The 18,369-nt window shown below is 44.8% G+C and overlaps 1 protein-coding gene across 1 annotated transcript in view; it reads right to left on the bottom strand.

The window, feature by feature from the left end:
* The window catches only part of LOC132403911 (fibulin-7-like), a 30,813-nt gene extending 25,170 nt beyond the window's left edge, over positions 1-5,643 (bottom strand). The window contains exons 1-3 of the mRNA XM_059987736.1: positions 5,532-5,643; positions 4,392-4,549; positions 2,919-3,075 (exon numbers count right to left, since the gene is read on the bottom strand). Coding sequence (XP_059843719.1) covers positions 2,919-3,075; positions 4,392-4,549; positions 5,532-5,643 — 427 coding nt within the window. The remainder of the gene's footprint in view (positions 1-2,918; positions 3,076-4,391; positions 4,550-5,531) is intronic.
* Positions 5,644-18,369: the final 12,726 nt, after the last annotated feature.

Below are 18,369 nucleotides of genomic sequence, written 5' to 3'. Positions count from 1 at the left end.
ATTCAGCAGGCCAGGCAGCATCTGGGAAGAGTACAGTCGACATGTTCCCCCGCCCCCCCCCCACCACATTTTCTCTTTCATGACCTTCTATCTCTTTCACCAATTCCCTTCCCAGCTCTTTGCTTCATTCCCCCCCACCTTCAGCCTTTGCCCATCACCTTGTGTTTCTCTCTCCCCTCCTCCTATCTTTTAAATCCACTTCTCAGCTTCTTTCTTCAGTCATGCCAAAGGGTTTTGGCCCAAAATGTATTCTTTTCCTAGATGCTGCCTGGCCTGCTGAGTTCCTCCAGCATTTTGTGGGTGTTGCCTGCATTTCAAATCTAATGCTATGCAACTTGAAACCATAATTAGCCCAGTGACTGCAAGTTGATGCAGTCTTTCATTAATTCTATTATGGCTATTATACTATTACAGATTTATTGACCATGCTTCAAGAAAATGTATCTCAGGTTTGTATATGGTGACATATACATACTTTTATAACAAATTTACTTTAAACTTTAGACTGGCCAAATAATTTTGAGACCCAGATCTTCCAGTCAAGATGTCTCCACGTAGTGATTTTCACTGATGTAATGACCCATTTGGTTGTATTTTAGGTTCATAAGGATGGTTTTGGGACAGCTTTGTAGATTAAGGATCAAGTTAGGGTTTATGGACATGGAGTAAGGAAGAGTTGGAGGTCAGGGGCAGGAGCCATGTTGGAAGTTCCATGGTTAAAGGGCAGCGATCCTGGAAGTCGGGTTGTAGGCACTGAGGACACCAAGGATCCCTAGATCGGCAAAGCACGGGTTGAAGATCATATGGGCAAGAATCACAAGGGATGGTCATGGGGTAAGAGGTCTATGCAAGTGCTAGGGTTAAGGCCAGAAGGTCAAACCCATGATCAGTGAGTTCTGGGGTCAATACCCAGAGATCAGTGAAATCCGGAGGGAAAAGCCCAAATATCGACACGTACAACATGCTGGAAGAGCTCAGCAGGTCGGGCAGCATCTGTGGAAACGAGCAGTCAATGTTTTGGGCTGAGACCCTTCATCAGGACTGAAGGGGGAGGGGGCAGGGACCCTATAAAGAAGGTGGGGGGAGGGTAGGAAGGTGCCAGGTGAAAAATCAGTAAGAGGAAAGATCAAGGGGTGGGGAAGGGGAAGCAGGGAGTGGATAGGCAGGAAAGGTGAAGAAGGAATGTAAGGGGAAAGCACTATGTGTAGTAGAAGAAGGAAGAATCATGAGAGAGGTGATAGGCAGCTGGAGGAGGAGGAGGCAGAGTGAAACTGGGACGGGGGAAGGGAGGGGGAGGGAATTACCGGAAGTTGGAGAATTCAATATTCATGCCAAGGGGCTGGAGACCAGACAGTATATGAGGTGTTGCTCTTCCAACCTGAGTTTGGTTAGCGGTGTCTGTGTGCGCGTGTGCACGAGAGGTTGTCTCGTTTTGTTTTGCTTTGATGGTGATGCCATTCATGCTGTTCTGCTAAGCACCATAAGCATGCTACATTTGCGTTGGGACGTGTGGCGACACACGAGCTGCCCCCGGCACATCTTCGTGTGGGTTGCTTGTTATCACACACAGCACATTTCGATGTACATGTGATAAATAAAATGACATCTGAATCTGGATAATCTGCTGAATCTAAATCAAGTGTGCTATCAGCAAATCACATCAGCCAAGACTTATGCATATGCTCAACTCAAAACTCATGTTCTCTGCTGATCTACAAGTCGGGTGCCTTTATTTGTTGATCCCATAGTCACACCCTCTTCCTCTTCCAAATTAAACAGAGGATCCTTTCCAAGTGGATTATGATGTGCTAAGCACCAACTGACAGACTGTACCAAAGAGTTATGGTTATCCTGCTCTAATCGGGTTACTTTCCTTAATCCATTACAATCGCCTCTTTCATTTACAAATATTAATTTCAGCCAAAACTACTTAAAGGAGATTTTAAAGATCTGTGGAAATTCCGACCCAAGTTGTGGACAGCACAATGTTGAGCAGTGCTGATAAAAGCAGGTTAAAACACTCAGTGCACCAACAAAGATTGTGTGTGATGGTACACTGTCACAGAGCTCAGTAGCATGAGGCCCACAACATCATGGATGAAGGAAGATGGAGGGCTAAGCGAGAGGTGAGGGTTAGATTGGTCTCGAAGTAGGTAAGAATATCGGCACAACGTTGCCGTTGCCAAGGACCTGTGCTGTGACGTACTGTTCTATATTCCATTGAACAATCAATGGGCTTGCATTCACACGCTCTGAGGCTTGCTCGGTTTGAGAGACGGGATGGAGATGAAGGTGAGTGGCCAGGGGTGGAATGATGAGTCCTCTGTCAGGGAGGAGGGTCGACATTGCAGGTGGAGTGGGCTTGGGATCTGTAATCAGAAAACAAATAATGAATCACTAGGAAGAAGTCATCAGATCAACTGAGGGGAGAATGCATAAGGGAGCAGATCAGTGGGAGTAAAATAATGTAGATAATGGAAATTTTAAATAAGAATAAATACAGTAAGTTACTGTATTTAGTGAACAAACTGCAACTGTTTCGTATCAAAGCCTCAAAATGCTTTAGAACTACAATCAGACAAAAAAAAAGAAAGGTCTATTAAAATTAGCTTTAATTGTATGGACAAAGTTTGCCTGAGAAGTGACAATGTGACATCCCCAAAACCTGTATTACAGACAATTGGGCATCAGGCACTACAAAACCAAGATGGGTTAACAGGCTCAGGATGCACTCTGAACATGAAGGATCAACTGCATTTCCTGCTACAGACAGGCTCCTCCAGCAGCTCATGTCATCTTGGATACAGTCCAACTTTGGTCTAAACCAGTGGTGAGTATGGGTGTGGTGTGAAAGTGGCCTGAGACACAAAGGAAAGATCTCATTATCCGAGTACTTACCTGAACTTCATCTGACTTACCATTGTGCTTGGAAGCCTGTTTGTTCATTGTGTTCTGCAGTAGGCTGAGCTTTCTCTTCATCATGCGAATCCCCTGACTGTACTGGGCTTCCTGCGCAGACAGCAGCTTCTGCATCTGCCGGATGGCACTCAGCACTTGCTGCTTACTGGGGCAGCCCTGCGGAGGGAGGGATGCCACAGATCAATCCTGCCCACACACACACACTCAAAACAATCATTCCCAATTGCTCACACACAAGAGGTATGAAATTTCAAGTCCCATGCAATTTTGCCCACGTACAACTGATCTAACCACAACCACTTGAAAAACTTACCATTCAGTCATCTCTGTAAATATGGTAAACAGCCTCAAATGTGTCAAGGAATTAAGCTGGTGAGAGCGCATCGAACGCTTGCTGCTTCCAGACACCTGACATCTCTTGGCTTTAACCAGCCTGTCAACATCAGGGACCTGTTTCTGGGCAGTTGTGATTTTCATAATGTCACGCAGATGTCTTTGTATCAGCTGCGAGCACAGTTTGGATTTGTTAATGTTCATATGGAGAACACCTGTACACAGAGATATGTTGTCCCGAACATGCAAAGGATCTTTGAGGCAAAGTCTATCATCTTGGGGTACATCGGTCCCAGGTATTGATAGAATGAGTTCAAACCCACAGGCTCAAATTTATATTTCAAATCTGAGTTACACTGAATTTCAATTAGTTCCATTTGGAGTTCCTCCGGCACATCTGATGCTGCGCTGACAGCAAACGGGGAGCAAAATAGTGAGTATTCCTTCTCAAGCTGAGTGAAGACTTGGAAACGATTCTGAAACTCACTATTCAGCAGTGGTATTTTGTCCTTGTACCTGTCCATGTTGTCATTATTCCCCTGAGCGACACACACAGACTGCAAAGAGGGGAAATGAGCTGGGTTGCTCTGGGATAGTTGCATCTCCCACAGGCCTAATCTAATTCGAAAGGCATGAAGGCTATCGTCGTATTCCCTAACAAGTTTGTTGTGGCCTTGCATGTTAACATTAAGCACATTTAAGTGCTCTGTTATATCCACCAAAAAAGCAAGGTCATGAAGCCAGTCTGGGTCATCGAACTCTGCCCCTGGCTTCCCTTTCTCGTTCATGAATAGTCCAATTTCAGCACGTAATTGTAAAAACGTTTGAGCACAACCTCTCTACTCAACCAGTGGACTTCAGTGTGGTAGGGTAGGCCATGTCCAATATTACTTTCTGACAAAAGAGTGTCAAATTGCTGAAGGTTGAGTCCCATGACTCTAATAAAATTAACTGTTTTGATTACTACATCCATGACATTGTCCATTTTCAGACTCCTGCTATGCCTTTTGGTGTATAATACAATGAAAATTCCAGAATTCCTGCTCTGGATTCTCTGTCTGAACTTTCTCTCTGAGTTTCACAACAACATCTGCCTTTTTCCCGACTATGGACGGTGCGCCATCTGTTACCATGCTTACAGCGCGACTCCAGTCAACCCCCAGTCTGTCCAAGGCCTCGACGAGGCTGGAGAAAACGTCATTCACTGCTGTGCTGTTTGTCATGCGCACCGTCTCCACAAACTCCTCGGTGACGGTCAAAGATGCATCAACTCCACGAATAAATATTCTCAATTCAGCTATATCAGTCACATCAATGTTCTCATCAATTGCAAAGAGAAGGCAATAAATGACTTCACTTTGTCTTTTAGTCAACTGTTCAAATCTCCTGCAAGGTCCCCAATTCTCTCTCTGCCACAGTATTTCTTGACAAGCTGATATTACCAAAAGCCTGTCTCTTCTCAGGGCGCACCAGCCAGCTCAGCCGCCGTCAGCCTGTATGCTTTGATGAATTTCCCCCTCTGAGTCTGGCTTCGATGCAGCAGCTATTTTGTTGGCAATAATATAGCCAGCCTCGACAGCTCCATCACGAGTCTCCTGACTTTTGGTGAACACTGATTGCTGCTTTTTCAGAGCTGCTTCAAGCTCATTTACCTTTTGCGTTCTGAGTCGTCCTGCGTACTTGTCATATCTTTCTCCGTGTGACGTCTCATAGAGTCATTTGATATCGTACTCTTTTGCCACAGCCACTTGTTGCGAGCATATCAGACACACAGGTTTGCCATTGACCTCACAGAAGAAAATATGATCTTTCTAATTATCATTGAATATCCGACCTTTGATGTCAACTTTTCTTGGAACCACAGCAGCAGTCTCAGCCTTGCTACAGGTGTCACTGACCTGAGTACTCTGTTTATACTGTGTCTGACAACGTAAGTGGGGCCCTAGTGGTCTTCAGTGCAGTGTGGTAGGTGCTTATGCACAGTGGGTGGTTAACTGCCACCTATGGTACAGCTGCCATACTGATACGTAATAAATGGTCATGAATATACTTTTTCCCCCAAATAGTGTGACACCCCTGATATATAGGATTCATACTGAGTTATACTGCTCAAAAACAAACCCTTCAACTCAACAAGCCCACATTTGCACTAATCCTATACAAATCCTGGGGTGTATGGGGTGTCCAGGGAGGTGCAGTACCTCTGTTGTACGGGCTTGTCATGTCCATTGCAGGGCACCTCACTCACCTATGGTCCCCACCGGACACTCAGCTCTCACTTGTAGCTCCATGAAGCTGTTTGCAAGCGACAGCGGCCACACCCCGGCACACCACTTCCAACGGGCGGGCTAAACCAGGTGTGGGCCTCTTATCCTGGTGAGTTAAGGACATGCCCGTCCCAGCTCCTGCAGACTGGGCGGATGAGATCTACAGTGAGATACAATGGCCAGGAAGGCGGTCCTGCAATGCTCTCTGGAGAGTGAAGGACATGACCGGGCACAGAAGATGTCATGGTCAACCACTACAACCAAGGATTATCCCAGTCTGTGACACTAGTTCGTACCATTAGCTTTGGACTTGAGATCAAGAGTGGGAGTGCCTCAGTGCAAAGGTTCTTCCACTTTAAAAAGTCTCCCGCACAGGTTTCGTGTCATCGTCAGAAATGACCACACAAGTCCCAATTTATTCTCCCCACAGTCCCATCAACTCGTCACATTCCCCCACCCCAGATACTGCCAGTCACCACACCTGGGGTAATTTACAGTGGTCAATTAACCTATCAACCTGCAAACCTATGGGAAACTGGCGTAGGGAGAATGTGCGAACTCCGCACAGATGGCATAGGAGGTCAGGATTGTGGGATAGCAGCTCCACTAGCCACAACACTGTTCATCCCCTTCAGTATTCAATAAACAGATCCAGCAGCTCAAATCCAATGCTAGTAAGGCACTGTGAAAGGCAGCCATATTGTACTCCTCCTTTATTCTGTTCATAGTCTTCCAAGGTGGAGGATGGGTAGTTGCCGTGGTGATACAGGATCTCTCTGCTGCCAATGCATGATCTCGAGGTTCGCTGTCCTGCATGTTGAGTGTTCTATGCCAGACACTCTCAGGAGTCAAGAGGAGATATTGCATTTTCCCAAGCAGACAATCCTGACCATTGAGCACATCTACATGAAACATTGTCGTAGAAAAACTGCATCCATCATCAAAGATCCTCACCACCCAGGCCATGCTCTTTTCTCACTACTGCCATCAGGTAGAAGGTACAAGTGCCTCGGGACTCACCACTGGTTCAAGAACAGTACCCCTCAACCATCAGGCTCCTGAACAAAAGGGGATTACTACAGTCATTCAAGGACTCTTATCTTGTTGTTTCATGCTCATTGTTTATTGCTATTTATTTATATCTGCCTTTGCACAGTTTGTTATCCATTGATCCTGTTTACAGTTACTGATCTATAGATTTGCTAAGTATGCCTGGAGAAAAAGAATCTCAGGATTGTATGTGGTGACATGTAGGTGCTCTGATGAATTTTACTTAGTACCTTGTACCCTCTCATCCCAGGATCTAGCCTAGAACATAGAAATCTACAGCACATTACAGGCCCTTCGGCCCACAATGTTGTGCCAACCATGTAACCTACTCTCGAAACTGCCTGGAATTTCCGTAGAGCATAGCCCTCTATTTTTCAAAGTTCCATGTACCTAAGAGTCTCTTAAGAGACCCTATTGTGTCCGTCTCCACCACCATCGCCGGCAGTGCATTCCACACACCCACCACGCTCTGTGTGAAAAACTTACCCCTGACATCCCTTCTGTACCTACTTCTAAGCACCTTAAAACTATGCCCCTTGTGTTAGCCATTTCAGCCCTGTGAAAAAGCCTCTGGCTATCAACACGAACAATGCCTCTCATCATCTTATACACCTCTATCAGGTCACCTCTCATCCTCTGTTGCTCCAAGCAGAAAAGGCCAAGTTCACTCAACTTATTCTCATAAGGCACACTCTCCAATCCAGGCAACATCCTTGTAAATCTCCTTTGCACTCTCTCTATAATATCCACATCCTTCCTGTAATGATCTGACTAGAACCAAACACAGTTCTGAACACTGAACACAGCCTAGAGAAACATCTTTGAATTACCTCCAACCTTGGGGGTATCGCTTCCAAACATAGAGGATGGATGAATAATCTATGTCATCTTCACCCTTGGGGCTGAGCCATTTCACTGTGTCAGCAAAATCCCTGCCACCCTCCAGATCAGTATTGTAAACTCTACTATACAGCCCAGGAATGGGCCCTTCAGCCCACAGTGTTGTCACAAACTAGTAACTATAAACACAAGAGATTCTGCAGACGCTAGAGATCTTGAATAACACATAGAAAATGCTGGAGGAATTCATCAAGTCAGGCTGAGACCCTTCATCAGGACTCAGAGCTCCTCTAGCGTTTTGTGTGTTTTGCTTAAACAAGTAATTAAATGCCCAACTACGATGTGGAACTGAGCTACCATGGTTTTTGGCCGGAACTACGATGGGTTTTTGGGTGGTGCTACGATGGCGCTAGACAGTGACTTCTTCAAGCCTATTTGCAGAAACAGCTTAATTTCTACCTTTAATGCTTTTCTTTTTCTTTCTCAAGGTGGATGATGCTCCATTTAAGACCCTGACCTGGAGCTACATTCAAACTTAGACCCTTGCAGTGATGGGACCCACTCCCAGGTCTCACTGATCAGCCATTTTCAATATCCCGAGGATGCGGCCTAGAAGACAAACACCCTAAGGGGTTCCAAGGCTTTGCGGCCCTGGGGACAAGTCAATTCTATGCCAGTACCACTGACTCAAGCATCATGGGAGAAAACGGAATATCGTGAACAGTGGATCAGCTGTCGGCGGACTCTGTACTCAGTGAATTACTTTCTCTCTCTCCTTGGTGGGGGAGAGTTTGTTGCCAATTCTCAAGTTGGAGAACTCGAGGGGGGGAAGAAAAGCAATATGGCCGTCTCCAACACTGTAAATGAGCGAGTGTTTCCTTTTGTCTTGTTAGTCTCCCCTCTCTTTTTAAAGTGAGAGTGAGAAACTGTGGTATGTTGAATTGTTGGGTGAACAATTAGTTTTTGTTGTACTGCAGATCACGGTCTTTCTTGGGGGCTTTGCTATTGCTTACTTGGTGGGTGTAGGGTGCTGATGCGTTTATGCTAAAATAGGTGGAGGGGAGGGTCATTGCTTTGTTTCTGTTTCTGCATGGGAGGGGGAGTAGGGGGGCTTTAGGGTTCTAATGTTTTTACTGTCATTCACTCTGGAGCACTCTTCTGTTTCTGTGGATGTCAATGAAGGTAAGAATTTCAAGTTGTATATTGTATACATTCTTTAATATTAAATGGAACTACTGAACCAAATTTCTCCCTACACAATGTCCATATCCCTCCATCTTCTGCACATTCACGTGCCTAAAAAAGCGTCTTAAATGCCTCTACTGTAGTTGCCTTGGCAACAACACCCCGACAGCACATTCCAGACACTCAACACCATAAAAAAATCTTGCCCCACTCTCTTCCTTTTACTCCACCACTCCATGTTAAATGCATAGTCTCTAGATAGTCTGCAAAAGCTACCAGCTGTCTACTCCATCTATGCCTGTCATAATCTTATAAAATTCCATCGTTCCCCATTAGCATCTGCTGCTCCAAGGAAAACAAACACAGTTTGTCTAATCTCTCCTTATAGTACATGGTCTCCAATCCAGGTAAACCTCTTCTGTACCCTTTCCAAATCCTCTGCATCCTTCCTGTAATGGGGCAACCAGAAATGAATACTTTGATTGAAGTATGATTCAGGCCAATGAGACTAGCCAGCACAGGGAAGCAGAAGTATGACTATATATACCAGCAGCAATTATGGTCCAAGGACCCAGACCAACGAGAACTGACCCAATCTAAGGGCCATACTGTGGCACAGAAGGTAGACCTGAAGCCTCACTGCTCCAGCAATGCAGATCAAATCCAGACCTTCCTTGCTGTCTGTGTGGAGTTTGCACTCTCCCCCCAAGACCACACGAATCTCTTCCCCATGCTCCACTTTTTCCCACATTTCAAAAATGTGGAGATTGTTAGATTATTAGCGACCATAAATTGCCCCAGGTGTGCAGAATCCGAGGGAGAGCGTTTAATGGGAATGCAGGGGTGCCAGAAAAATTAGTGAGATAATGGAGCTGCCCTGCAAGTGGCATGGACTTAATGGACCAAAATTGTCTCCTTCCCTGTCAGAAAGGGATACAGAATACATAAATAAATGTACAAACACAACACCACTTGCTTCTTAATTAAAGACTTTAAAATTATGCTCAAAATCAAAGAATCAAAACACTTCCAAGCAAGCTCCAGAATTAGTGTGGCATTACTGAATCTGAAAATTGCACTGGTGCAGAACTTCTGAGCTTCCAAGTAAAACTGCCTCGATACTTCTACCCAAGTCTGGTCCAAATCTGTCCCGAAGTGAATAAAATACAGCACACAAAGATTCCTGTGATGTTTTATTGATTACAATGCATTTGGTTTTGAAATAGATTTAAGCATACTTTAAATTATTTGTCATACTGAATGGCAATCAGGCCATTTGACTTCACGCCAGCATGGTACTAACCCTGACATCTTCTCATTGTGAATGTCACATACACCCAAGTGCAGACGTCTGTCGCACATCCCAACTTTGCGTTGCACAAAGCTGCACCATCTACACATGCACCAGGAAGTGAGAGTTGGAAAAGCAAACGTATTGATTTATTTGCTTTTTTGCATTTATCTTCTGTGTGAGCGAATTTTATGTGTACCTCAAATCTCTGAGTAGCAACTTTTGAACTCTGTCGGAGCCACGTACCTGTTCTGTTTTCTGTGTTGCATGTTTATTATGGTAAGCAGTCTCGTGAGTAGGGACGTGGTAAAAGTGAAGGACAGTAAGTTACGTATGCTTCCTTATTTTGTGGCAGTTTGTAGCTTGGGACCGATGGAGGTCGTATCTTTTGGTGACAGCTAAGATAATGCTTAGCTTACCTGGGAACACTTAAGTTTCATCACTTCAAGATTGTATGTTTGCTAATTGGTAATAAAGGATCAAATAGAGGATTTGACTATTGGAGCAATGTGTCACGCAAGTATCGGTTGCAGTAATTGTTTTGGTTTGGTTTTGCTGCTAGATACCTTAAGGCCAAATTTTGGTTACCCGAGTGGCAGAAACTCACGGACAGCTTGCAAGCTGGTTTCAGCTTTCGCTCATCACAATCTGGACATTCCATACCAAAAACAAACAAAACCCTGGGCTAATTCAGAGCAGGAAAGACATGATATGTGGAAATAAATCCCACCCTTTCTAGGAAATCAAAACACTCTGGTCACAGGGACATAGAAATACAACACAGACAGACACAAGCCCTTTGACCTGGAGCCCATGTTGATTATCATCCACCCAATTTTATACAAATCCTATCCTAGCTCATTGCTATCATCTGCCTTCCACATTTGGTACGGCCCATTTAAGCATTAGTAGCAATTCATATTGATCAATTAACTCATCAACTCTCACATATTCCGGATCTGGGTGGGAACAAGAGCACCCTGAAGAAACCCATGAGGTCACGGAGAACACGCAAACTACACACAGACAGCACGTGTGGTCTGGGATTAATGTGCTTGTGAGGCAGCAACTCCTCTAGCTATGTCACTAATCCTGAGTACCCTGACTTGCAAGTTATCAGATTAGACCCAATCACAATTAACATGTGAAGGCTGGCAGCTGTAACCAACTTCAACCTAGATACAGGAGCATCTGCTCTTACCCCATCCTCCCTCCAGTCTACCAGGGATACAGTTCCTCTTGTCCTCACCTACCACCCCTCCAGCCTCCACGTCCAGCACGTAATTCTCCGAAACCTCCGCCACTTCCAACTGGATCTCACCACCAAGCACATTTTTCCCTCCCCTCCCACTTCCTGCAGGGATTGCTCCCCGTGCGATTCCCTTTTCTATTCATTCCTCCCCACTGATCTCCCTCCCAATACTTATCCTTGCAAGCGAAACAAGTGCTACACCTGTCCCTACACCTCCTCCCTCACCACCATTCAGTGCCCCAAACAATTCTTCCAGGTGAGACAACACTTCACCTGTGAGTCTGTTGGGGTCACATTCTGTGTCTGGTGCTCCCGGTGTGGCCTCCTGTATATCAGTAAGTTTGCTGTAGATTGGGAGACTGCTTCACCAAGCATCCACACTCAGTCCACCAAAACAAGTGGGATCTCCCAATGGCCACCCATTCCCATATGTCCATCCATGGCCTCCTCCATTGTTGGGATAAGGCCACACACAGGTTGGAGGAACATCACCTTATATTCCATTTGCATATCCTCTAACCTGATGGCATGAACATCTCAGACTTCCAGTAATGTTTCCCCCCTCCCCTTTCACCAGTACCCATCCCCTTGTCCCTCTCTCATGTTATCTCCTTGGCCGCCCATCGCCTCCCTCTGGTACTCCTCCCTCCCCCCCCTTTTTCCCTTTCTTCCATGGCCTTCTGTCTCTTTCACCAATCAACTTCCTTCGCTTCATCCTTCCCCCTCCAAGTTTCACCTATCCCCTGGTGCTTCTCTCTCCCCTCCCCCCCCCCCCCCCCCCGCCTTTCAAATCTACTCCTCAGCTTTTTTTCTTCAGTCCTGCTGAAAGGTTTCAGCCTGAAATGTTGACTGTGTTTCTTCCCCCATAGATGCTGCCTGGCCTGCTGAGTTCCTCCAGCATTTTGCATGTGCTCGGATTTCCAGAATCTGCAGATTTTCTCGTGTCTGTGATTTAACCTAGATATAGGTGCCCAAGGTCTGGTATAGTGGCACAAGTCACAAGTGTCAGAGACAATGGTACCTCGATATGAGCTGAGGTGTCATCAACTGCGTGTCAGTCCGACAGGGACCTACTTAAATTGATTTAAACATACTTCCAGCTTTTAGAGAAATGCCTTCCATAGAATAACCTGACATGTGTAACATTTGAACTGAATATTTACTGTGTGAACATTTGTTAAATATTTGTGAACATTTACCAGGGCCATCGCAATGTGTTGAACTGCCAGCACTAGCCTCTGCCATCAAAGGAAATTCAGACAAATCTCCAGTGATGTAACTGATACACGTACTGCCCGTGTAGAAATGAGTTTCAAGAACAGGAATAAGCTTGGCTGCATAGGTGGAAGAAGAGATCTCCTCGGAGCACCAGATTACACAAACGGCAGGGCCTAGAGGTTTAAAATGGAATGCTTTGCAATTGCATGCCTTTGCCTTTCTTTGATCTATAAATTGTGACTGTCCTTACAGCTGTCTGGGTCTTTAGCTCTGGAATTCCAACCCACCCCCCCAAATAAATGTGCCTTTCTTCCACACTCCCCTCTGAGTTATACTTACTTTTCTGACCGTGCACTTGGGCATTTAACCCAATATCTCCTCACGTAGCTCATGTGAAATTGGGTCCTATTAACATTTTGAAGTCTGCCGGGACATTGATACACGTTGTTCTGCCAATTTAAATGCAACCCAAGAAGGGGGCAGCAGCAAAACAGCGGTTAGAACCCTGGGTTCGGCAGGTAATCAAACAGATAGCATTGCCATGCATGGGGGCCAAGTCAGACTTGGCTGTGTGGCTACACTACACTTATTATTAATGCAGATAACAGGCAGAGAGTTGGCCATGGTATGAGAAGGAGCCACAGACCCATATTTTCAGGTGAGTAATAAGAATTATTTGGTCAGATGAATGATAAGAGACCAAACACATGTTTGACGTTTGATTTTGAAGCAATCCATAGGGGCCACTTTCAAGTTAACACTCAAGTACTGGTAAATTACAATTTTCATTTAACCCTTTCACTGTTCGGTATTGGAATGATAGATATTGGTCCAGCAAAGTCGTCCCACCTGTACTTCGGTAATCAACATTCCAAATTCAGCATATTATCAATTCTAGTCAGAATTTCAAGGCCAACGGTTCTGCCTCAGATCACAAGACACTGATTCTGTCTCAGTCATGGGGTCAGATACTAATTTTGTCCCAGGTCATGGAAGGAGACAATAATCTTTTCCTAGGTCAGGAGACAGTCAACATCCCATTTCATTTCACAAGGATAGACACCAATACTTCTTAGGTCATGGGTACAGACTCCAATGTTGATGCAAGTTGCAGGAAGTGACACCAGTCCTGTGCTGAGTCAGGAAACAGATAGCAATCCCATCTCAGAGCATGTAGCAGACACTAATCCTGTCCAGGTTCAGATTGGCAAAAGTCACTTACTGTAAATAAAAGATCCTAAGTACCGGGGATTGTCCTAAACATCTTAAAAGCAATCTCTTCCTCTTAGTAAGATTACACTTGTTCTTCTTGCTGTTGTCAGAAGCTACAAAAACCTCAGGACTCACATCACCAAGTTCAGGAACAGTTATTGCCCCTTAACCATCAGGCTCTTGAACCAAAGGGGATAACTTCACTTGCCCCGTCACAAACATGTTCCCACAACCTAAGGACTCACTATCATGGATTCTTCATCTCATGTTCTTGATATTTACTGCTTATTAATTATTATTTCTTTCTTTTGTATTTGAACAGCTTTGGTGTCTTTTGCACCTTGGTTGAATGCCCATGTCAGTGCATCTTTCATTGATTCTGTGATGGTTATTATTCTTTATAGATTTCTTGAGTTGCACACACACACAATAAATTTACTTTGAACAAATGCTTCTCTGTATTCTGCCCCTTCATAATAAGTTCTCTACTCTAAGTGGCAAAAGACAATTGTTTTATCCAATGTGGAAAACTGGGACTCCTCTCCATGAAATCTGTTGGGATTGGACCAAATGAAGTGTTTGTATGTTATGGAGGTACTACAAATTGATAGGAATACCCATGGGTTAGAGAGTTCTATAAAACAGCCAACACTGCTAGCATCTCCAGCTAAAATACTAAACCATGGGAAAGGTAGACAAGTTCAGACAAATTTAAAGGCAGCCAAGACCACCATGAAAGGTGAAATTAGCTTGAAATGCTGAATGATCCGTAACTGTTCAATAAAAATGTATACACCCTGTGGCCAGTTTATTAGGCACACATGCTCGTTAATGGAAATATCTAATCAGCCAGTCACGTGGCAGCAACTCAGTGCATAGAGGTGTGCAGACACGATCAAGAGGTTCAGAATGGGGAAGAAATGTGATCTAAGTGACTTTGACCATGGAATGGTTGTTTGTGCCAGAAGGGGGGTGGGGGGGGTTGACTATTACGGAAACTACCACTCTCCTGGGATTTCCATACACAACAGTCTCTAGAGTTTATAGAGAATGGTGCAAGAAACAACAACAAATCCAGTGAGTGGCAGTTCTGAGAGTGGAAATGCCTTGTTAATAGGAGAGGTCAGAGGAGAATGGCCTGACTGGTACATGCAGGAAGGCAACAGTAACTCAAATAACCACGTGTTACAAGTGTGGTGGGCAGAAGAGCATCTCCTAATGCACAAGATGTCGAACTTTAAAGTGGTTGGGCTACAGCAGCAGCGGACCATGAACAGAAACTCAGGAGGTACCTAACAAAGTGGCCACTGAGTGTATATCTCACATGTTGGTTCAGTTAGTGAACAAGGGAAGTATCACACAACAGGTTAAAGTAGCAAGTGGAGCAGCAAATTAGTTAGGAGCTATACTTCCAAGGACAGCAGCCCAACAATTTAGCTCATTCGCTAATATATCATTCACTCAAACCTTGATGTATCGAACCTCAAAATAACTACTGGCATTTTAGTCACCAGAGCGATTACACATTCTTTGGAATCAGACACTTTGCCAGACGCACTGATTGTAACCATGGGCTGAAATGGAGCAGATTGCTATCCCCTTTGGTGGTCTGAGGACCAACAGATGTCTCCATGTAGCTTCCTAAAATGATATTCTGCAAGACCTTTCATTATAAAAAAAGAAACAGGAACGTGTAAACACAAGAGGTTCTTCATCAGGAATTTGAATTTCTTATGACCTTAAGACTTCACAAAGTGCTTCACAGTATTTTTGCTTTAAGGCACATTTGCAATGCAGAAAATGTACTTGCCAATTTATACACATCAGGGTCCTATAAATATCAATGTGGTAACAGCCAGATAATCTAGGCATGTTGGCCTTGGGGTAACTATCAGCCAGGACTGTAGGAAGGGGTTACTTGCTCTTTGAAGTAATGAGATCTCTGAAGGGTCAGGCAGGAACATGGAATACGCTTCTAAAGTTACAGAGGATCTGACGATACACTCAGCATTCTGACACACTGGTAGCAAATTATTCCGCTGATCTGCAGCTCAGAATAGGTATCACAAGGATTCATGCTGCAGTCCTGAATGAAACATCTGCAGACTGCTACAATGGATGCATCAAAGTAGCATGCTACAGCTCCTTCCTGCACGGTCAGCTTCACACAAGAAGTCCAAAAACACAGAGCTTGTTTGTTATAAAGGCTGTTCTAATTTTATTTGCATGACCTGAACACAAAGCTGCTGAGGTGAGTAATATACGATGAAATATGAAAGAAGGAGGCTCCCATAAGACTCCATTTCAGCTGAAATATACCCTTAAGCAAGTAGACTGAATGCATAATGGAATGCTCACAACAAATATGCTGACTTTTCAACAACATGCCTAGGCACCAAAGGAAGACAATTATGAATGCTTAACACTTTCCTCCCCCAGAGCAGTAGGCAAGAAGTGTTGTACTACACCAACAGCAAATCTCAAAATCTTATTTACTCTTTTGTGCTAACTGGAACAAACAACACAATGAATTGTTGGATTTCCTGTTCTTAAAATAAAATGGCACAGCACTGAAGCAAAATACTTATACTGGAAAAATGCAAAAGAATCCTTTGAGATTTTTTTTGATTGATTTAATGTATCAATCCCATATACATTACACTGGTACAAAGAGAACATGCAGATCAAATCAGACCTGGCCATTAAAGGGAAAGCAGCGAAGTCTAAATCTGTTTAAAATTTTGGAGTAAGAAGTACAGTATTTGTACTTACTTGGCACCTTTATAACCTCAGGACATCTGAAACTTTACAATCAATAAAGCTCTTCAAGGAGCATTGTGACTGTTGCAATATTTTGAAATCCTGGAACCAATTTTGACATAGCAAGCATTCACAAACAACTCTTCAGGAATACCAGTTAAACCTTTAGGCAAAGAGGGTTGAGCATTGACCTGAACAATTCGGAAGACGATGCTGCTCCTTTGGATTTCTTGCAATTACCTAAGATGATATATCGACGGAGAAATCAGAGCAAATACGCAAGCAGATTTTCGGGCAACTGCAAAAACCCCATGTGGTCAAGGGCCTCTGCTGCTCGCCAATCTTCATTAATTGGTTTCTTATGTTTATGTAAACACACTGTAAATGTACATTTGGCTGCTTATACTCTCTCTAGTTCAGTCCTGTCTGCCAACCTTCTATACGTCATTCTAGTGCCATTTCTCATGACCAATTGTTCTGGCACAAGTCTCTCCCAATTAATGCTACCTTCCTCGCCTCTTCCCTGCCAAACTAATATAATCCTTTCTCCATTACACTACTGTAATTTTCTGAGAGTGTTTTGTTAAGATGTCCAGGAGCACTTATCTCTCATTGCTTCAACCGACTCCTGAACTGATCCCAACACTCCACGAGTTTTAAAAACCCTCACTGCTGCACCATCCCTTGAAGCACACAGTTACGTAAGAAAAACAAGGGGCAGCAGCTGAACATTAATAAAGCCGACATTTCAGATGTGAAAATGAGAAATACAGACACACTCAGCAGATCAGGCAGAATCTGTGGAAAAAGAAATAGTTCATGTTCCATGTCAGAGAACTAGGCAAGAGAGAAACAAGTCAAAAATAGATGGGGGAGGGGATTAGGTAGAACAAAGGAAACATCCCTGATTGGGCGAGGTAGGATTATACAATATGGCAGATAAGTCCATATTGGGGGTGGTATGGTGGTGTAGAGGTTAGCACAACACTTTGCAGTGCAGGCAACCCGGGTTCAAATCCCACCACTGCCTTCAAGGGGTTCATACTTGCTCCCTGCGACCACTTGGGTTTCCTCCACCTGCTCCGGTTTCCTCCCACCGTCCAAAGAAAAACCGGTTGGTGGGTTAATTGCTCATTGTAACTTGTCCCATTAGGCTAGGGTTGCTGGGTGGGGGCAGCTCGAAGGGCTGGAAAGGCCAATTCTGCACTGCATCTCCATAAGTAAAGGTCATTAGAGTCAGAGTAGGAAACTGTCCGTGTAATGTGCTGCCAATGATATAAATCAGAATGTACAATAAAATAAGAAAAGTAAAGAAAAATGTTAATGTTGTAGCGGTGTGCTACACGCAGCGCTGAAATAACACGTGGTCGGTGAGCTGCAGTTGCAAAAGAGGTTTATTCAAATTTTGCAGCCTCGCTTTAAAGCCTTCCTGTTCCCGCCCTCCCCAGGTGGGAATGCTGTAGGGGGCGCATATTCACAGTCCCATCCCGTGCGCGGGCTTTTCCCCTTGCTGGTGAAGCAGACTTGGCGCCCTTTTTGGGACCGGCCTCAATGCCAGCGCGCTCCACTTTATGAGCCAGTTCGAGTGCGCTGGGAAGTGGGTCAACACATAACCCCCCCTCAATGTCCTCAGTCTGGGTCAGACTCTGTCTGGGAGGTCTGCCTCTGCGCCGCGGTGCCTGAATCTCAACCGGCTGCGCCAAGTCCACCTGGGCCGGTTTGAGTCGGTCCACTGTGAAAATCTCCTCTCTCCCCCCATTGTCCAGCACGAATGTGGACCTGTTGTTTCTGATCACCGTAAACGGCCCCTCGTAGGGCCGCTGTAGCGGTGCCCAATGTCCGCCCCGTTGTACAAAAAAAAAACTTACAGTTTTGCAGGTCTTTGGGTATGCAGGTCAGGTTCTGCCCATGCTGTGAAGTCGGTATGAGGGCCAGGATACTGAGCCTCTCGCATAGTCTGTCCAGGACTGCTGCGCGTTCTTCCTCTTGCCCCCTTGGGGCTGGTATGAACTCTCCTGGGATGACCAGGGGTGCACCATACA

Source organism: Hypanus sabinus, chromosome 2 (assembly GCF_030144855.1).
Source record: "Hypanus sabinus isolate sHypSab1 chromosome 2, sHypSab1.hap1, whole genome shotgun sequence".
In the NCBI taxonomy this organism is placed as follows: Eukaryota; Metazoa; Chordata; class Chondrichthyes; order Myliobatiformes; family Dasyatidae; genus Hypanus; species Hypanus sabinus.
This window is presented reverse-complemented; position numbering and strand designations above follow the sequence as displayed.